The following is a 22,316-nucleotide window of genomic DNA, read 5'->3' on the forward strand; positions in this document are numbered from 1 at the left end:
CATACCTCTTCAGCTTGCAATATTTGATCATCATCTTCAACAAGGAAAGGTTCCATCAAGAGCTCTCTAGCAGAAGGTCTGGTTGATGCATTTTCAAGGCATTTTCCTATAAACCGTTTTGCTTCAGCGCATTCGATCTGATCAAACGCTTTCGGCAACTTTCCCTAATAGTTTAATGCATATTTTAGTTTTAGGATAGAAACATATGTATCTTTATTCTGTATTTATAACATACCGAAGTGACTTTCTTGTAAATTTGAGCTGGGTTGGAGCATTCATTGTATGGAAATTCAGATGTAAGCATTTCTAACATGCACATGCCGAAAGAGTAAATATCCACAAGCTCGTTGTAATCTTCTTCGTACATTTCTGGTGCCATAAATTCAGGTGTGCCTGTTTCATGTGTGTAAGTGTTAGGAAATAACAAATAGATTTAAAAGAATTTTTTATAATTATATATACTTATACTATATGAGAAATAAAATAAGAACAACATCCATAATATGGTCACCTAAGAGAGGTAAAGAATGAGGAAACATTACCTATGACGCTATGAGCGTGTTGTGAGTCGCATAAAGTGGCAGCTAACCCGAGATCACCAATCTTTACTTGGCCAATATGTCCGTTGATGAAGATGTTATCACACTTTAGATCTCGATGGATCACTGGTGGATTGTGGCTGTGCAAATAAGCTAGGCCTTCCAGGATCTGTCTAGCCCAGTCTTTAACCGCTCGCATGTGCACTCGCTTGTATTTCTGCCTATACCTGCATATAATCATGTCCAAGTTGTGAACATATTATTATAGTTATAAGTTATGGTATAACAAACAGAAAAAAACTAAGAAAACAACATTAGAGGGTAAACATATATATAGTTCTAATGAAAATTATACATTATTTAAATCAAATAAAACCCAACTTAGATATTCCAGTTCACCTAATTTGGTTGAAAATGTCTTTTTTCTTAACTATGAGAACCCATTACCAAAATATTTACCGCCACCGACAATTATTTGTGAATCTACGGTCTCATGTAAAAGCAGTTTATGTTGGACATGTGATCGATCTTCAAGGGATTAAAGGCAGAAAACCATTAGAAGCCGACGTTGAACCTGAGATCTGTGCTAGAGGGATTCAAGTGCTTACCACTGCGCCACCCCTTGAAGCTTAGATTGAAAATGTCTTGTATTAATCAAACTTACAAATAGAAGGGAAGGAGTTCCAAATTTGGCTGTTGATTATTTAGTTTTATTCTAGATGATATTGAAACGTGTTGACATAAGTATGATCCTAAGGAAGATTGTGATTACTCTCTAAGGCTTCCAGCGGTGAACATCTCCGTTATGAAGTTAAAAGTCCGTTTATCAGCGTCGATCCAAGAAGTGTAGAATCGCATTATGGAGCTGTGATTGAGGTTCTTGAGGAGATGGACCTCGGAATATAGGCGTTGAAGATCCTCAGGTGACCGCAAAACGCAATTGAGTTTCACCTGGTTCCATGCCACTTCTATGCCTAAAACCTCATCAAATGCTTTGTAAACTGTCTTCATTGCTCCTTTTCCGAGTATTTCCTTGAACTACAAGCATTGTTAGTGTAACTTTGGGTCATGCCTTGTAGACTGAAGTAACAATATAAATTTAATGTTAACTTATGCCAACATTTAACGTTTTTTTAAATGGTATTTTACTCTTTTATTGATTTTGTCTCTAGTGTGATTTTCTTTAAATAGTTATAATGATTTCCACATATGTGTGTAATGTTTATAAAGGAATTCTTTCATATCATATGTTTTAAAAAAATTAAAAAAGAAAATAAAGCAATCTGGATTGATAATCTGGTTTGGTGGAGCAAACACAGATTGCAATTCAAACTAACATCCAATAACTTAATTATTCAATTAACTTTTAATGATCGAACTAAAAAAAATAATAAATGCACGATATTTCTTAAAAAAATTATGAACATTCCGGCATAAATTATATTAAAAACGGACTTCGTTAAAATTTTTTTTTTTTAAGTTAGGATGGGTTGTAAATGTGTGTTAAAAATTGAGTAGGGTTGGGTGTGTAGATAGAAAAAAAAGATATTATTATTTTAATAAAGATTGAATTGTAAGAGATTATGAATGTGTATAGTTTTAAAGAACAATATTTAGGTATTAAAAAGTTATATTTTAACTATGTACGCAATTTAAAAAAAAATAGAGAGGAATTGTCGTTATCTGACTTTCTTTAAAAAAGAAAAGTAAATACTGATTATTTTTGAAAGGGTATGAATAATGCATCTTAATTAAAGAACTAGTCAACTTCCCTGATGACATGAGCAAGTTATTTTTAAAGATAAATTACGATGATTAATCAATCCACCTTTTCAGAAACCAACAACCCATATGACCCAAGAAATTGGTAGAACACCTTTTTGCAAATAACCATAGTTAAAATTAAAACATAAAACAAGGGTAACAAACCTAAGTTCAAATGTTTTTGGTGGTTTTAAAGATCTTAAATGGTTCTTTTCAGGAAGACTAATATATATAAAAAAAAAAATTTAATTACTGTCAATAACCAAAATTATTTTGTGAACTGTACGAGAACTGCATAAGCACGTGTATATAGCGCTTCATCTAAAACAATAAAATTCGTAAATAATTTATTTCTCTATCCAGCGATTTCCGTAAACAAGAAAAGTAAGGTTGCAATATTCGTATGATAACATGTTCCTTTTTCATAAATGGTAGGGTTAAGTTAATCCTTTTGTTTAAAAGGATATTAACAATTAGTACTTATTGAATCCAAGAGTTCTTCATGAATATTCAAAGACTGTAACATCCCACTAAAATATATGATAATTAATAAAACACAAAGAGAAAGAAAACATACTCGTCCATATCGACCAGATGGATCGACCTCTGCGTATCCAAGTTGTGTCTTCCCTCCACGGATGGAATCATTGGATTTCGATTTGTACATGTTATCTTGTGAACGTGATACAAAGAGCTATATGTATATATATATATAACCTTAACGAGTCCTGGCTAAAACTATGATTTAATTATATATTGTGAACAAAGTAAACCGAAATAGAAAGAAGAAATTGCTGTAAATAGTATAGTAGATATTAACTAAAGAACAATGAGTGATCAAGTGTTAGATAAATGGAGGCCTTCCTTCATGATTCTCGTAAGGAAAAACACCGAAAACGAGCCAGAAGAGCATTGAGTAATCGATCCTAAGCATTATCCATGACATCACTACAACACCGGTGCTAGAAATATATCCTTTTGTAGCCATTGAATTGATTTATATGAACAGCAAAACAAAGGAGTTATGAAAAAAATATGTAGTTTGTAACAAAAAGTCAACCTTGTTTTCCTAATATGATTATCTCTAAAAGCAGAAAATAACACTTAAAAATTGGCTCCTGAACTTGAAAAATCGGTGCCCGCGTTTTGGTAATTCCATCTGTAATTGTTGAGCAAAAAATGATTCGATTAGCTAGTAAGTTGATTCTTGAAGACGATGATTGGAAGCACAAAGATTTTAGAGAGATAGAGAAAGAAACAAAGAGATGACTTTTGCGATGGTGGAAACAAAAGGTACTGCTAGTAGGTGTGCGTGTGTATACAATGAATGCATATATGATGTCGTTGAAAGGGAGTAGAAACCTACCGAAATGGATATAAAATTGAAACTAATAAAATAGATAGACAGTTGAAACTTGAAAGCATAATGTGGTTTATTATTATATCATGTCAATTTGATATTTTTTGAATTATTTTTGATTTAAACAACGAAACATTGAATCCTTACTAGAAAACTTGAAGAAACTATTGATTTAGCAGTTAGCACCCTTAATCTGATTTACTCTTGTTTTAGTACTAACTAGTGTTATACCCGGTGTGTTGTGCCGGGCAGGTTGGTAAAACCCGTCCGATGATAAACCTAAACATTGTCGGTCTCGGGCGTTGAGGCGGTAAGTCGACGCCAAATTCGGTCGGTTTCAGTTAAGTGTGTTATTCTACCGGAACTAAAAACCAAAAATAAAACAAAAATATATAAAATTTGAGGTGGATCAGTTGTGTGGCGTCAGTCGATAACACTCGCGCATTGGGAAGATCCAAGCGTTGCCGATCCCGGAAGTTGAGGAGGTGAGTCTACGCAAATCTGGCCGATTTCTGTGACATTGGTTACGATACCGAAATTAAAACAAATGCAGTGAGTCTACGCGAATTCGTTTGTTTTAATAATGTTTGTCACGGTACCAGGACAAAAACAAAAACAAAAAACAAATCCATAATTTAACAACCAATACAGTGCCGCCAAGTGGCCCATTGGCACTCAGCGGCACCAAAGTTTGTAATTGTATATATTTATAATTCCTAGAAAGAACAAAAAAAACTTCAACTTTAAACGTGAAAGTTGTGTTGCAACATGAAATATTGATTTCTTAAAGTCGCTTAATGCTTTCATAATTAAGAGCCTACTTTAAATCGGTCAGAGGTAGAATGTGTCTGGTTTATTAAAAAGACATATCTTGATGGTTTATAAAGTCTTTTAAAGGGTGTTTGGCCTATCTTTTAATTTCTAGCTTATATTTATATTTTAAAGTAGCTTATAGTCTATTTTCTATTATTTGATAAGCTCTTTTTAAGTGTTTGGATTAGCTTATATTCTACAAGTTGATTATACGCCTTAATAAGTTGTTAAATCTACCATTCTTTGTTTTGTTACCGTAATAAGTTGCTTTAATATTATTAATCCACCATCATTTGAGAGCAAATGAGTAACTTATCCCCTTAAACAAATAAGCTTATTCAACTAAACTAAAAAACTATCTTCTAGTAAGCTTCTTCAAATTAGCTTATATAAGTATAAGCTAAAAAAGCTAAACCAAACACCAAATTAAGCTTATTTTGTAATAAAAAAAACTAAAAACTAAAAAAACTATTAGCTTTGCTAAAAAAAGCTAGGCAAAACACCCCCTTAATGTTTAAGTTTCAGAAAAATGTTGAATGATTCAGAGGTCACTTCTTAAACAGTCAAGCCTCTTGATTCAACATAAGACTGTCAAACAACCTTTAATACTTTAATCGGTTAATTCCTTATATTATACGGTATTAGTTTTTAAAGAATATTAAGGATTTTAGTCTTGAATCATATATATTTGGGTTGCTAGATATAAAATGCTTTATACATAAATCAAACCAATAATTCATAATAAATATAAACCTTTCAGATAGTTCTTGTCTAATTTCTTAATAAAATTGACACAATTAAACATTATCGATAATGCGCTGGCTAATTTGAGAATACATTAAGAGTTGACATGATGTATACTCCAATTATTCTATAAAGTTTTAGCACAGTAGGTACAGGAGACCCACTAATAATCTTCTCTCTAGCTATTTCTCTCTATATACACTTATATTCAGAGCAACCTAGTCTGATTCTCACGCCGGAGGGTGGTCACAAGGAGGTACCCCCCTTCTCAGTGACGAGCTTACGGTGTCTGTTTTGCAGGTTGAGAAGAATAACCATCTTTGCCGGGCCTAACCCTCGTGGGAAACATCTACTTAACCCTAAGATTATCCTTAATCTGTCGGGGTCATTTAGTGTTTCTTCATTGGCGCCATCCGTGCATTAAGCTAGAACTAATTTTTCTTTTTCTCAGTTTTTTCAAACTTCTGGAAAGATGGTTAAGGTTACTCCGATGCCAAAGCCACCGAGTGACCAAGAAACTCCGGTAACCACAACCCCAGCTACTGGGGGGAACACCGATGAATACACGATTGTTACTAACACTACCCCGGTTACCCAAGCCGGAGCAAATGCAGTAAACAATCCCCTCCTGGGATTCATTGAATATGAAGTATCCTGGCTATTGAACTTTTTAGTTCAACTAATTAACAAATAAAATATTGTATAAAATCTCCCTTGCATATATAAATTTCATAATCTGATTATAAAGAATATGAAGTATCCTGGCTATTGAAAATCATCAAAAGCTAAAGACGTTTTAGAAACCGGCACCAAAATATAAGTTAGATTTCGTCTATTAAAAGTACTATTATATTAATCTGGTAACGACGAAAATATATTATTTAATTTTGATATAGTAACTTAATATAATGATAATCTTTTTTTTAATCTAATGCTCGTGTATACTTCTACTTTATTCAAACATAACGTACTTTTTCACTTAAACCTATAAACTGTATAACCTTTATTATATTTCCATGAAACTATAGTTAAACGAGTGGCGGTTCGTCATTGACCCGGATGTTGGTATGAGACTGGATTCGGGTCAGTTAGGTTCAAAATGATGAAATAAGACTAAAACATAAAAGGGTCGGAGGCTAACTTGGAACGACTCATGGTGGAATTGAAAAGTCCAAAACTAACTTTAATATAAACCGTAATAGGACGGAATGCAATTGACCCCCCAAAATCTCATCGATCATTGAAATTGATTGAGGGGTTTCATTTAGAATGTAAAAATGAACAACTTTTATGTTCAACACATATCCGGAAAGTGGATGGAACAAGCAAAACCGGAGAAGTCAAAGTATTGGACTTTGGAAAGTCAAACTGTCAATAACACAATCAAAGAGTACTAGTAACACAAATTGGAGGTGAAGTAAGTTGGGGTAACCGTTTAGCATAAGCCATGGGTCGTTTATATAGCACCAATTTGACTTGAAGGATACTAAATTGTTATAATTGCAAATGATTTGGAAAAGAGTCAAAGATGGAATAAAGTCAAGAAATTAAATAAATTAAAGCTAATCTTGGGGAGGAAGCTAGTGAAATGAGTTGTAATAACCGACTCGCTTTGTGATTGACAAGATAATTGAGGATTAATGGTAATTAGTAGGGGTGTTTAAGAAATTCGAAATTCGAACCGAAACCGAAACCCAAATAAACCGATCTGAATTCTTATTCGGATCGGATCAATCCGAATATCCGAATAACTAATTCGGATTCGGATCGGATTCGGATATGGAATTTTAAAAAATTTGGATTGTTCGGATTATTCGGATATCCGTTTAATCCGAATAAAAAACATGTTTTTAGTGGTATTTTCCGGTTTTGTATATTTATTAGACTATTATTTGAAGTTTAAACTTTAAATTTGCGTTAATAGTAATTCGTATTTTCCGGTTTGTATGTTTATTGTGATTCCGAACTATTAAATGTTGGAAACAAAAAAATAGGAAATTTTTAGGTTTATTTCGGGTTATTTGGATACTTTCGGATTATTCGGATATTATCCGAATCCGATCCGAATTGAATTCGGATAGATTTGGATCGGATAGGAATATTTTTAATTCGGATCGGATTTCGAATAGGATCCAAAAATTTTCAAATCCGAATAACCCGAACCGAATAACCCGAATAATCCGTTATCCGATCCGATGAACACCCCTAGTGATTAGAACTAGAAATGGCAAGTAAACTGTCGGTGGTAACAACTTTGCCGATAGCAAGCGCCTCCCTCCTCCGCTGCGCTACGCGGCGGGGAAACTCCCACGCATCGTGTAATGTGGCGCGTTGGGAGATATTTTTTTAAAGCTTATATATTTGGTCCTTGAACTTTTAAATAGTTGAAGTATAAAGCCAAGATGTACGAGTTAGAGGTTCGATTGACGATTACACGAGACGTATAGACATAAAGTAAGATAAATGCAAGGAAATACTCCATAAATGGGCGTTTTCATTAGTGTGAACATCCCAAATAACAAACACGGGTCGGTATACAAATACAAATACGGAAAACCGAAATGTTACAGTTTTCGTATGGACAATGCGAAAAATCTATCTATGCGGAAACTTGGTCTACGCGAAAACTAAGCTATCCAACTCCATATTAAACTATCTACATGCGAAAACTACCAACCCTAGCAAAAACCTTCATCTAAGCGAATACTAGTTTAAAAGCGAAATTTATTCAAGTGCGAAAACCTACCAAATCAAGTGTATTGATAAGACTTTACTTTCACTCTCGGGGGGGGGGGGGGGGGGGGAGGGGGTTCGAACCATAGTTCCCAAATTTATTTTTCCATGTTTTTTAAATCTCATGAAAATGGATTTCGAAAGTACGAACCAATTTTCCTAAAAAAAAGTTCTATGTTTTTTTTTTCTCTTTAAGCCTCTAAAATGGTTAAATCGACCCTTTTTAAGTTTTATTTAAAGCTTATGATTAGTCTAAGCAATTCATATATATTTCATTTCCACTTTGGTGGGATGGTAAGGTGGTTAGACGTGAAATAGGAGGTCAGGTTCAAACCCTACAAAGTGCAAAAAAATTTTCGTTAAGAAAAAAAAATTGAAGACGCCACTAAATTAAATTACGTAATTAATAAGCCGGTTTGTTATGATTTTTCTACACATTTAATAAACCACTAAATTATAAGTTTAAGTGAGCGGACTAAATATGACAATCATATATTTGCATGAAGCATTCAAGGAACAATCAAAATTATGAAATCAACATACTACTTCGCTATATAGTTTACAAAGTTGTTGCTTTGAATATAAGTTTTCTGGAAATTTTTTTTGTGTAATTCATTGCATCCGATATCATAGACCCTATGTTCAAATCTTAAAAAGAGCACACCAACAGTAAGGTCTTTAATCCCGCTTTGTAACGTCAACATGAAGTTTCTAACCTTGATGTAACTTAGTTGCACACAAGACCATCACACACGTTGACTTAGAAAACTATGTAAACGAAATAAAAGTGAGAACAAAAAAAATCAAGTATCATAATTTGCTGCGTGTAAGAATTTTATTGATATGTTTGTTTGTTAACTAAGCATCATAAACTAAAACTAAGGTGGTGTGCTGATTAACTTAATTCACACACTAAATCAAAATCATTCATACTTTTAACAATCCAATTTTCTTGCTAACTATTATATACCAAAAAGTAGCAATATCAAGTGGTGAGGTTCTATTCTCGTGAAAATATGGGGAAAAAAAAAGTAGATTTACAAGTAGGTCGCCTTCCTAGAAAAGGAAAAAAGAAATTAAATCTTAAATATTCTTTTTTATTATTATTGAAAAACAAATAAAAAAGAACACTTGTGGCTGCTGGGATTCGAGCCCAGGTCTCCACGGCCACAACGTGGAATTCTTACCACTAAACTACAGCCACGATATAGCATTTTCAATATAATCATTATATTACATTAACTAGTATGTGACTAACATAATTAGGGCAAAACTTTTCGATTATAATCAATCATATTATGCATACAGTTCGAAAGCAGATTCTGTCAAAGGGGTTTCAAATGGCAAGAAGAAATTGCAGATTAATCAGCACTGCTAATCTCTTATTATTATTAGTAATAACAACAATATCAAATCTTGCAGCAGCTTATAGGCCCGGAGACATCGTTCCGATGAGCAAAATGAGTCAATATCACTCTGTATGTACTCTTATTATCTATATCTAAATTCACACATCTTACTTGTTGTTTACATTTATTTAATTAATAATTTGACAGTCAAGAACCGGTTGGCATGATATGATTGGTCGCCACTGCCCGATCTTCGGTGTAAATCGTGAGGTCATTTCATTAATAATTCAATTTTAGGGTTTTATTGAATTGATTGCATGAATTATGTTAATTAATTAATTTGAATGATGTTATAGGTATTGGTTCCTATATCTAAACCTACTGGTTTCACCGGAGCTGATCCCGTCAAAATGTAAGACTTCCTGTTTCTTGTCGTTTCTGCAAGCTCGGGCTTGACTTGTTTATTATATTTTAATTTATATATACTTTTAGTTATTTTATATATTTTGGGAAAAAGCTCCGTTCGAGCTCGGTTGTGCAATGTTAAATTAATACATACAAGTCCAAAATAGTTAAAACTTTAAAATACATAAGGCTCCATCAAGCTCGAGCCTAGACGATCCTTTCATACAAGGCTCAAAAACTTAACAAGCTTTTTTTTGAGGCTCGGGATCGAGTAGCTCGCGAGCATCTTGGCTTGTTTTGAGCTTTGTATCGATCGGATCTCGAGTAGTTCGTGAGCAGCTCGGCTCGTTTCGAGCTTTTTATCGATCGGATCTCGAGTACCTCACGAGCAGCTCGACTCGTTTCCAGGGTTTTATCAATCAGATCTTGAGTAGCTCGCGAACAGCTCTGCGTGTTTATACCCCTAGTTGGTTGTCCTCATTACCTTCTAAGCCGTCTATAAGCTATTTATCTTCATTCGGGTTGGACTAAATTTCTGAAAAAAATTTATGATCAATGTAATCTTTGGAATGAATAAATGTAGATCATTTCAAGTTGGAAAAGAGAAGTATTACATTCCATGGCTGCTTGTGATAAACCGTAAGAGCTCTGAGGTCCCAATGATTGATGTGCATTTGGTAAGGAAAAACAAACTTTGCGTTTTAAATTTTCTCAAACGCGTGATTGAAAATTCAATAATTGTTTAATGTTCATGGAACCTTTTGTTTGCGTTATAAACAGAGATTCTCCGGAAGTGATTTTCTTGGTGTGACTGCCAGTGTTATAGACATGCCACATCATTGTATGTTACCTTCACTTTTACTTAACATTGTTATTATTTGATTTTTAGCTTGGTTTTAAATTGTGTGATGCGCTCTTACGAAAATCCTAAAATTCCACCACAACGTGAATATTCTGCACATTTTTGTTGTAGGTATAAACTTTTCTTCCTCTAAATCATGTTGCGCACATCTTAGTGAATTATGAGCCCATCATGTAAACACATTGCATCAAGTGCAGCGATGCGCTCTTTGCATCGCATCAGCACTTTACGCATTATGAACGCATTTTAAAACCAAGATTGTTAGGCATTGATAAGTTGCATTTAATTGCCTTAATTTTTTTTTATTTTCTGCACTTCCTTCTAATAATTTACTAGTGATTGACACCAAGAATAAATAGTGATTGTTGAAGCTTAAGGGGACATAATGTCATATTTTTCTGTCACATCGTTAATTGTTGGAGTGAGTCTTAAATGTTGAAAGGCTAATACATGCTATACTTTTAGGTGGTTAACCATAGCTTTTTATGTAGAGTTATATTTCATCCCATTCACTTATGGGTCGATTTGGGTTATGCTTTATTTCTAACGGGTCAACCTGGTAAACTCAAAAGGCTTTATTGGTCAAATGGGTTCAAAGTTGCTTGAAGTGTTTTATTAATGCATAAACTATTAGATGATTATAAAATAATATAATTTGTGCAATCAGGTTTTACACCCTTATCACTTATGATTTAGACAAAAAGTTATAACAGTCAAACTGACCCTATCCGTGTAGAAAATCATCTGTGTGGTTACGAGCCCATTTTGACCGCCCACAGTGCAACAGACTCAATCTAAATGGTATAAATGACTTGAATTCATATTATATTAACTTCCAAAGGCCAATAATCTTCATGGATTACTAAATAAGATTTGTCACCACACAAAGTAGTTCTTCTTTGATAAAAAAAGTCCATCAAGTTATAGAAGTTTACTAGAAACCTGAACATGTTCCTGGGGTGTTACACAAAATATTTTGAACAATTTAAATGCGAACAATGTTAAAGACATCGCACGTGTCTGTGTCAACTTGATATGGTTTTAAGCATACTATCACATGTAACTCTTGCAAAAATGTTAAAAGTAATTTAACATTTTATGTATCTTGAAATTTCATGAAACTTTACTGATCAGATGTTGAGCTTCATCCTGATATTGGCAAGCTGTTTTGGGATGCACAATCATGGCCAAAATACGTGCTTGTTAGATACACATGGTTAGTCATTTATTTATGCCTGTTTGTAATTTCTGTATCTGATTCATCAAAGTTGAAGAACAAACACGGCCGGTCTTGAACAGGGCTTAATTTTTTTTGTACCAATGAATGATTCTGTATAGGGAGGAACAATCAGAAATAGATGTTGCTTCTGGATTCTATGTTCTCTTTGGATCAGGTAATTATGCATTCATTATTTAGGTTTTAGAAAAAATAATCAACTTTTTTATTTTCAATTTTAAAAAATAATTCGTTTATATTGGTTCTCTTACTCATAAACAGGGCTTCTCATGTCATTCGTGCTTTCTATATACATTTTGCAGTCGTCTCGCGATAAAATAGAAAGGTTAAACTCCACTTTAGTTAATCTTATTTGCATGCTTAATTTCTTCTATTGATTCATTTAGTTTTCGTTAGATGTGGCAAAAACATTGGGTTGGGAAACGCCCCAAAACGAGTATATTTTTAAAATTGGAAACATGTATTCATAGTTGAATCTATTATCTATTGTACTAAAACAGCATTAAAAAAATCATGTTGGTTAAAAACGTAGTATAATTGTTTTAATGAATCCATTTAGGAGGTTTTAGTTATTCCAAATACTATAGGCAACTTCAACACGTTCAACCTTATTAACCCATTGAAGATAAAATACAATTCTAGTTGATCTTTTTAGTTCGGTAAATATGTCAAAGGGGCCGTCTTTAATATTCATGTTAAATTTTTTCATCACATACCTCAAAAAGAAATTGATGAATCACATACTTGACCTATTATTTTATTCGTGTAGAAAACAATCATAACCCGCACACCGAAAGTTGTGTAACGTGAACAGGACCCATTTTACCCATTTATCTAAACGTGTCAAACAAGCTATATTCAAGTTGTAAAACATGTTAATCTGGTCGTTGTCTCACAAAAATGGGTTAAATGGGCGATAAACGGGTTTAGTGAGTCAACCTTTATTTATTATACCCGTTAAAAAGTCAACTCAAGCACGACCCATTTAACCAAGCAGGTCAATCACAGCATGACCCGTTTATAAAACATGCTAGATATGACAACCAATACCTGATTTTTTTCCGTGTTGTGTTAGATATTGCCGTCCCTACTTTTTATAGGTATAAAAACTGAGTTTGAGGTTTATAGATTATTCAAACTAACTTTATTCTGTGGTTGTTATTCCAGGTTTGTTAGAGAGACGGTAGCCGAAAGTAGCATGCCTGGGGAAGCAGCAAAAGTAGAGTGATTAATAGTAAAGTTTCAAGTCAATGATCTTTGGGCTATTGAAAGTCATCTTAATGCTTGTGCAAGTGATTTAGTTAGAATCAAAACTAACTGATGTATTATGTTTTTGTATAAGGAGTAAGCACATAAAGTGAGTATATTTTACGAAAAATGAATAACATTAATGGCATAACAAAAAGTTTCTGAAAAGTCGGATGGTGTCGATGATGGTAGAGGTGTAAAAAAGCCAGAACTGATTTAAGTGGTTCCAACCCAAACTGTAGAAAACTTATCGACACTCTACCCGGATTTTGAGCAGCGACTTTTGAACTGCAGTTATATTGTTACAAAACGACACCATAAATTAGTTTAAGAACATACGCACTACAAACACATAAAAGCAATACATATATAGTAAAAATTAGTTAAATCTTCACTTACAAAAAATGCTTAGAACAATGATGAGACAAAGTCGGGCCATCTTTGCTTTTCGACATATCTCCATATGTCCCCTCAAGTTCTTCCTCACCGCTAGCATCCTCTTCCTCATTAGCACTGTCCACATCAAAGACTTCAATGATATCTCATGTGACAGGATATGCTGGTTCATCTTCATCATTCAATTCTCCAAATGTCGGCACGTTTACTGTTTACACTTTTGTTGCTTTGGAAGAATTCTTCATCATTTGTATTCTTATTATTGGGGATTCACAAACACATTTTTCTAGTTCATACATCATCCCTTGGCTGCCACAACAACCCACCAATGTATCGGTCATTTGATGTCATGGGATACAGATAGCGTACATCACACACTTGTTGTGTTTGGTTATCGAAGAAGAATAGGTCGTTTGACATTTGCCTCGATCTGATTTGAATATCTACCAAGCCATCCGTTTGATCCACTATAACTCGGTGACTTGTATATCAAACCATTTACTCTTGAATATCACACCAACGCAACGACTAACATTGTAATATGCGACCTTAAGAAACTGATTAAACAATCTAGAATTATATGCGACCTTATTATTATACACATGCATATATCACTATTTTTTTTCGTCTTTGCATAATTTCTGTTGCTTAGCTAACTATCGTCGGTGACAACTAGACCCACATGATTTGATTTCCTTCTATCTTGTAACCAAAATTACTCCACATCACCAAGGCAGTATGTGCAATATTCTAACCTCTCGTGTGTGCTCGATCATTGCAAATGAAGGGAAGCTGTTGACAGTCCATACTCCATAGTAGTATAACAATAACACTCATCCTAAAATTATTCCTATGTAAGAACAGTCATATATATTTTCTAATCCTTTTCATTTGGTTCCTCTAATCTGAATCTAGATATATAAAACAAAATCTGTTAATTTGGAATGAGAGAGAGGAAAAAAGAAAAATTAAAAAGACATCAATTATGAAAAGAAGCTTTCAGCCCAAGTTGTTTGGTTGTAAAATTTTAGTTTGCTACGTATTACTCATATTTGTAAATGAAGACACGGAGAACGAGCAACTTAGCTTGGAGACGCTGGAGCTGCTCAAATAGCCAGCAAATTGAAGCTCCCTGCTGTAAATTTCCTGGTTAAAAACTCGAGCTGATTTGGGTCGAGCACATGGGCTTGTATAAATTAGGAATCTACTATCTAGCATCTAAAAATAAAAATCAAACAATGGTAACTTTATTTCAGGGCTTCCCTCTAGAGGGTCAATTTCCTCATATAATTAAAATCTAATATGTTGTTATTGTAAAACTTGAAGCAATACCAACTTGAAGGACCCGAATGGTTAATACGAAAAGTATAAGGGTGGTACGGAAGATCTCAAAGGGCGGTTCGGTGGAGATCCAAAGTTCAGAGACCAAGTTGAATAAATTGGTGTCATAGTTTTCTTTATTTATTATTAAATAAATTGGAAGTCTAGTTTAATTATGTTTACTAGTTTGAGTAGGATTAGAATTGTGGGTGTTATATAAACCCATCAAAAAGTTTATTTCTAATAGAGTAGAGAGAGTAGAAAATATTTGTTCTTGTTGTTTCTTATTAATGAAAAGAGTCGCATAAACGTTTTATGTAAAATCGTGTTTGGTGTTCTTGATTCAGTTGTCAAAAGTTTAACAAGTGGTATCAGAGCCTAACGATCGAGGCTCGTGTTTTCGATCTGCGGCAAGTCTTGATTGGAGTAGTAGTTTCCAATCAAACTCATAAGAAGCGAAGAAACCGATCACAAGGTCCCAATTGAAGGTGTTGAAGTTTCCTGTCACAGTGAAGAATCCGATCACGGGTGCTCGTATTGTCGGCAGCCGTAGCCAACATAAACCCATCGGTGGTAGTTTTATTTAATCTCAATTTATCGGTAAGTTTGTGGCTGATATTCACCTACGGCAGTTCTGGTTTAATCAAAAGAAAAGCAAAGTTACCTTTATTATTATTTTTGTGTGTGTGGCGTTCAAGGAAGAGTCAGACGCAGAAGCTCTTCACCACAAATATTAATATTTGTGTTTCTTGTGTGGAAACACAATACAGCCTCCATCATCAATTGTGAATTGAGTTTGATTGGTGCGATATATTACCACCACCAAACAAACAAGTACTTTACCCGTCCGGCGAACGGGAATATCAAAGCACGAATGCGACAATAATTCAATAATAAATGAAGAAAAAAAACCAATGAAATTACCCTTAAAAATATGAATTGGCTCTTGTGATCGTCTCATATACATTTTCTATTTCTCAAATTTATCTACAGAAAATACCTACTAAGATCCAAAGCAGTCACGAACCCAATTCATCTCCGCCTGAACCAACATAAAAATATAACCAATATATTAAACGAACATACAGTCATCCATATAGAAGTGTGTTTGTAGGGAATAGGCAGGCCAAATAATAGAGTGTATACAAAAGATAAGCATCAAGGATTGGCAATATTGTAGTATTCTGCAATTGAGAATGTTAAGACCTCTGTTGCACGGAAACGCCGCCGGGGTGCCGTACCACGTCCCGGAAACTCGCCGGGGACGGAAACGCGACCGGGGACGCCTGGAAACGTATCTTGACCGATTCCGGGATGTTGGGGACAGTCGTTGACCGTTTCCAAAATTCAAACCTTATTTCGAAGCGTTTCCTGAACTTCGGGGACCATTAATAAACGCTTCCGGAAGTTAAAGGGTGTTTCCAGACCGTATCCGATGAATTCCGGCGCCACATACAGTATTCCGGCGCCGGAAAACGGATGAAGAGGATGAAGGAAGAAGAAGAAGAAGAAGAAGAAGATGGAGAAAGAAGAAGAAGAAGAAGGCGGCGGCTTATTAAATTAGGTTTAGGTTTAAACAATAAACCTCCTTAATCTTTCAATTGTTTGCATTTAGTCCCTAAACTTTGTTAATATTTACATAAATAGTATTAAATTAAGTTATCATTTTAACATTTAACTCTCGCTATCTAGACTAGCTTACATTTGGTCCTCAATTTATAAATTTATACATAAAATGTTTAAATGTCATTATATATAAATAAAAATTATATATTTATTTATTTGTTACTAGTAATTAATAACCTATGTATATATATATTTATTTTTTATATGTATTTATTGCCGTACCCGTTTCTTAATTTTTTGAGTTTTGCCGTTTCTCTTTTCCGTACCCGTGCCCGTTTCCCGTTCCCGTACCAGTTCCCATGCAACATAGGTTAAGACCAAACAGAAAATAAACCATGATATTTTAATAGATGCAAAACAACTAAATTTAGGACATGAGTACCACATATATCTAGTGAGTCCAACGACAATATGTGAAAAAAGTTAACATCTTTGTGCGGATGTACAAAACAGGTTGAGCATACGTTGAAAAACCTTTCAGCAAATCAGCATATCATGGAGAAAATTAACATGTAATTGAAAATGACACGCCTAACCAATTCTGACCCATGTCATACATTCTTGTTATGGATTGAGCCCAAATTAAGGTTTGAACCCCATATATATCCAGTAACCATCGGTAATAAAATGTATCAATTAATGTCAAGTTTCAACCAGTTTTACACCAGTAATAAAATGTAACCTGAATTGAATGTTCATGATAACGGGTCAAAAATGTCTGGCCTAGTAACAATACACAATTATACATCTAAAAGAAGGTTGAAAAAGAAACGAATGAGTGGAATAGAAGCTTACCTTCAGTTCAAATTTAGTTACAACATCCTACCTCTAGCAAACTATAATACAGATGAAAACCCTTGTGAATTGTGATAACAGAACATTTTTCCAGTTTACTAATGCGAGTGTCTAGAAGAGGTGGAAAACGGGCTGGTCAAACAGGTTGGATGGATAACCAGTTCAAATGGACATTTTTTTGTACTGGTCACTGGTTAGGGCATACATTTTTTCTAAAAGGTTTTATACATAATTAGAGAGTGAACATGGTTACAATTATTTCAATAAAAATTCACTACCTATCCAAGAAGCATATGCTCCTCGGCCTCTAAACAACTCCTACAAAATGGCAACAACCTTTTTGTATTGTATGTAAATGAAATCTTTAAAAGGAGGTAGAAAATATATTTTATAAAAAATGGTACCGCTATATTTTTGGTTTTACCGTGACATCCTTATGAACACGTATCCGGCAGGGAATTGCATGTGTGACTTTGAACTAACAAACATTTGAGGGGCATGGAATGAGGAAACATAGGCGTTTGTGAAGTGGCCAGCCTTTACGGGTACCATGGGTCTCATATCGTCGGCTTGGGTTCGTTGATTTGCGGGCCAATGCAGCCGGCCTCTTCTTCTCCACCTTTACCTTCCCGACTACTCAACTCGCTTCTTTAGATTCTCGGTTTGGAACTCGGCTTTATGTTTGTATTCTTCGATGCATTTTATCACAGCTTTAAGCGCCGACTTCTCTTTGCGTGCAACTAAAAGGTGTATAATGTAACATAATTATAACAGAGCACAATACATTACAATATTACATAATAGTCGGAATTTATAGATAATAACACGATAAAAATAATGTCCATAATAGAGAGAAACCCTTTTACTTGAATAGTAAACTAAGTAGGTTGCACCCGAACCAAAAAAAAATTTTAATGGTTCGGCTTGACATGAACTAAATTGATTTTTTTTATTTGTGGCCCGTTTTGACTTAAGCTCATTTTCACTTGAACTCGCTTAACCAAACCCAGTCTGACCCGAACCTGTATTGACCCATCACCCAAACCGACCCGCCCGTTTTTCCAAACTTATGTTGTGTTGGTACATGCCCCAATTAAACACACAATACCAATTTAATAGTAGTGACTGAAACAGAAAAACGAAATAAACTTAAGTTGCTATTAAACATCAATATTTACTAAAAAACACAATGAAAATTGAAACACATTAGTTGAAAAGTTGTCATTTGACCAAAAAAGTTATAAACCATTGCATTTTACATGTCGCTACATATATGAGAGAAACCTAATCGTTGGTGCTGACTACCCGAGTCGAACATGTGTGTTATCTCCCACTGGCCCGTGTCTTGCTAACGCGAAAGTCATGCTGCAAATTCCTGCATTTTTCCAAAAAATAAAATAAAATAATAATCAGCAACTGCTACAACCAAAACTCATGTTCAATCAAATTCAACAAAATAACTAATTGAATTGATTGTTAATAATAAGTTGATTTCGATTGTTAAACGGGTTACCTTTTAACTTGCAGCAGGATTATGTATCTTATGCAGCCCCATTGTCATCATCCAGATACAAATCCGCACTTGAAATCCTAAACAATATATGCAAATCAGAAAATTCATCAAAGTGTAACATCATAATGGTTCGGCGATTAGATGAAGACAAAAGTAATACGAATTGGGGTTAAGAAATTCAGATTGAAAACTCACCATAAAATCATAATGGGTAGTTACATGGGTTATGAAACTACTATTATGAAACCACCAAGTCGGTTTTTAATCTTTATCAAACGGCCATCTCAAATGCCATAACTGCAATTGAAGAAGTTCACAAATGATTAGATTTGAGATGAATAAAGGAGATTGGTGAAACTTGAATTTTGAAAAAATAACAACTGTAAATATATTTCTTGCCTTTTTGATCGATAATAGCTGGTTCTGAAGAGTTTTCAATCTGCTATAACCTTCTCCTTCCTGATTTCCTTCTTTGACAACCTAAGAACACTTTTGGCTAATCTAAAAATGTAAGATAAATCATTTGAGGCTGGTAAAATATATATACTTTACTATAATTACTTGGGAACAAAAAATACACATTTAAGCTATTAAGAACATATAATGTAACAAACATACCAGATTTGAAGCAGCCTAAACAACAGCACAAAAATTGGTCTTAACCTTGTAATTAAGAAAATTGAGTTTTTAAGAAATTGAAGAGGTATGTACCCGCCTCAACACCGAGCAAGGCGGGTCAACCCACAAGATAAACACATTATGAAGGCACAAAGCCAAAACCTATGCGCATGGCGCATACAAAACATGCTCAGGCATCATATGCCCAGGCACACATATGCTCGCGCATCACATATGCGCGCGGTGCTTATCACATGCTCGTGCATATCACATCTGCCCAGGCACACATATGCTCGCGCATCACATATGCGCGCGGCGCACTAGCGCGCGGCGCATATCACATGCTCGTGCATATCACATCTGCGCATAAAATATCTGCGCGTGAGAATAAAGAGAAGACCTCGCGCATCCTCAGGATGGGCGCATATCACACATGCACATAATCGACCTCGTCCTTATCCAAATCAGGATTAGGGCAACCTTGATTGTGCACGTCAGACAACCTTCCAGAAGGCATCTTTTTAAGGAATAAGAATATGCTGATGTTGACAGCTGCCAAATGAAAGGTCGACAACTCAGCATGACACATGTGCTACCACGTGATTACAACCAACGAGAAAGCGCCAGGTGTCCCAGAGGACACGTGGCGCAGTGCGATTGGAGGAGGCCAACGAGGTTGAGCCTAATCAGGGGAAACCCTAGCACTATAAATACAGCATCAACTCCACTTTGATGAGGACATTCATACTCAATCATTGACAGTTACAGGCAGTGATATCACATTCAATCATATTGAATTACATTCACTCACAGTCAGTGACATACAATCACACAGTCTCACAACCGGAGGGTATTGAGCAATTAAGCAATACTCTTGAGATTCTCTTACACACATTATTATCTTCTCCTACACATACTTATTCTCACGCCGGAGGGTTACCCCAAAGAGGACCCCTCTGTCCCTTTCTGAGGGGTAAGTAACGGCGCTGTTCATTTTGTAGGTGGAAGAACACTGATCCAGAAGAACCATCGGTGAAATAGTATAATCACACCCGAGGAAAGTAGATCTGCTACCAGTGAGTAGATCCACGTTTCTTCATTGGCGCCATCCACTGTTACATCGGCAATCAGATCTAATCAGATCTACAAAAAAATCAATCACCATGGTTTCTGGCATTCGTAACGTTGATCAAGCTTTGGAGGATATTGAACGTGAGGGTGTTAACGACGGACAGCAGGTTCTGAGGGTTCCGCGTGATTCTACGCGTACCACCAGCAACCGTCCCTTCGTCACAACCCCTCACGGCCAGACTGAAACTCCTCCAGACGATCTCGCGTTACAAAATATGGCCGGCGCGAAACTGAAAGGACCAATGGGTCCAGAAGAAGAAACAAATGATCCGAATGAATGGCTCATAAACGAGCAGCGGCATCTGATGGAAAAATACAGCGAAATGGTCAAACAGAAGAAGCTGGCCGACCAAACACAAAGGCAAGCGTTTGATAAGCAGACTACAAAGAGGCCGCGCGCGCCGGAAGAAGGACATTCTGTTCACACTGCACACACTGAGTTCAGTGATGAAGAAGTGCATAGCATGAGGAAGACACGGGATACTCATGCAGGAGGCTCACAGCTCCGCGCGCCTGTGAACATGGCTCCTGGAGCCAGAGCAGATCTGGATCTGCACATGCCGTACAGCCCACCGGTCAGAGGGCAAGTGGACGTAACCACACCCTACAGACCAGCCATCTTGGTAAAACACTCAAAGTTTACTGCGCGCATCGCGCAGGCTCCCATCCAGCACAAGACCAAGATGCCAAGTGGTCTGGGCAAATATGATGGCACAACGGATCCAGATGACTTTTTGCAAGGTTTCTATAACACGGGAAACCTAGAGAGCTGGACGATGCCAACATGGTGTCATATGTTTGCTCGCTGCCTCACAGGCGCAGCGCGGGTATGGTTCGAGAGCTTGCCGACTGGGCAAATTGATGGGTTCGAGGAACTATTAGAAAAGTTCCAAGCCCACTTCGTACAGCAGCGCAGGCACACGCGCGATCCTGATGACATCATGCACTGCGTACGCAGGAATGATGAAACGATTGAAGATTACATCACTCGTTTCAATCAGGAGTCCCTGGCAATCGGGGGTATAACTGAGCAGCTCCTGCGCGTGGCCTTTATACAAGGCGCGCGCAGTGATCAACTCCGCCGAGCTCTCGTAAGCAAAGATGGTATGCCCACCACTTGGGCAAAACTAATGGAAGCCTCGCGAGTCTTCGCGAGAAATGAAAAACAGATTGCCCAAGATAGGGCAAGAGAAAGAGCGCATCAGGCTGAATCACCGCGCAGCAAAGAGAAGAGGGCCAAACAGAACTCTGTATGGTCCAGGTTGCAGCCAACAAGTTTTTCTTCAGTAGAAAAGCAAGCGCAACCAAGCTCACCCCAGCCCCAAAAAGATGTTCGTAATCGCGGGGATGGTGACAAGAGGGAGGGCGGCAGAGATCCTAGCAGACCTCTGCCAAGAATATGGACTCCACTCACTAAAACACCTTCACAGGTGTTAAGTACTGAGAATGTTCAATTCAAGCCCCCCAAGCAACTACACTACAAGGGACCCGCAAAACAGTGGCAAATATTGTGAATTTCACAGGTCCCCGGGCCACAACACCGACGCATGCCATCATTTAAAGGATGCGATCGAGAAGGATGTAAAATCAGGCTGGCTCACTTGGTGAAAAACCAAAGAATAGAAGATGAGCAACCGGAAGGAGCCTCTGCCAGCAAGAAATACAAAAGAATCTGTGTGGCTGAGGGGGGACGACAAGGGCAGACGTCAAAAAAGAGAAGCGCGCAAATCCACGGAGATTGGCGCGAGCAGCAAGTCATCTTCCCAAGAATCAGGGGAGGCCCTTCAATAAGCAGTCCTCTCGTCATCACCACACACATTGCTCATTACGAAGTGTCAAAGGTCCTGGTGGACACTGGAAGCG

The 22,316-nt window shown here is 36.2% G+C and overlaps 2 protein-coding genes and 1 non-coding gene across 3 annotated transcripts; 1 reads left to right on the forward strand and 2 right to left on the reverse strand.

Annotated features, from left to right (window-relative positions):
- Positions 1–18: 18 nt before the first annotated feature.
- LOC143532365 (putative serine/threonine-protein kinase WNK5) lies at positions 19–3,330 on the reverse strand (the record flags this gene model as incomplete). Its single annotated transcript, XM_077027433.1, has 5 exons — positions 2,881–3,330; positions 1,312–1,577; positions 543–766; positions 236–393; positions 19–164 (listed from the first exon to the last, which is right to left on the reverse strand). Coding segments are annotated over exons 1-5 (884 nt in total), but the record flags the coding sequence as incomplete, so codon positions are not given.
- A 5,755-nt stretch (positions 3,331–9,085) lies between these two features.
- TRNAH-GUG (transfer RNA histidin (anticodon GUG)) lies at positions 9,086–9,157 on the reverse strand. The gene has a single exon. It is a non-coding gene; the product is annotated as a tRNA-His (tRNA).
- Positions 9,158–9,249: 92 nt separating this feature from the next.
- Positions 9,250–13,101, forward strand: LOC143532366 (uncharacterized). Its single transcript, XM_077027434.1, has 9 exons — positions 9,250–9,431; positions 9,510–9,572; positions 9,659–9,714; positions 10,291–10,384; positions 10,488–10,548; positions 11,704–11,785; positions 11,908–11,963; positions 12,068–12,131; positions 12,974–13,101. Exons 1-9 carry the CDS (start codon positions 9,252–9,254, stop codon positions 13,032–13,034), a joined length of 717 nt encoding a protein of 238 aa, XP_076883549.1. The 5' UTR covers positions 9,250–9,251; the 3' UTR covers positions 13,035–13,101.
- The last annotated feature ends 9,215 nt before the right edge of the window (positions 13,102–22,316 follow it).

The sequence above is a fragment of the Bidens hawaiensis genome, unplaced genomic scaffold, assembly GCF_021521415.1.
Source record: "Bidens hawaiensis isolate Kalapana, Puna unplaced genomic scaffold, B.hawaiensis_p1.1 tig00009444_1, whole genome shotgun sequence".
Taxonomy (NCBI): Eukaryota; Viridiplantae; Streptophyta; class Magnoliopsida; order Asterales; family Asteraceae; genus Bidens; species Bidens hawaiensis.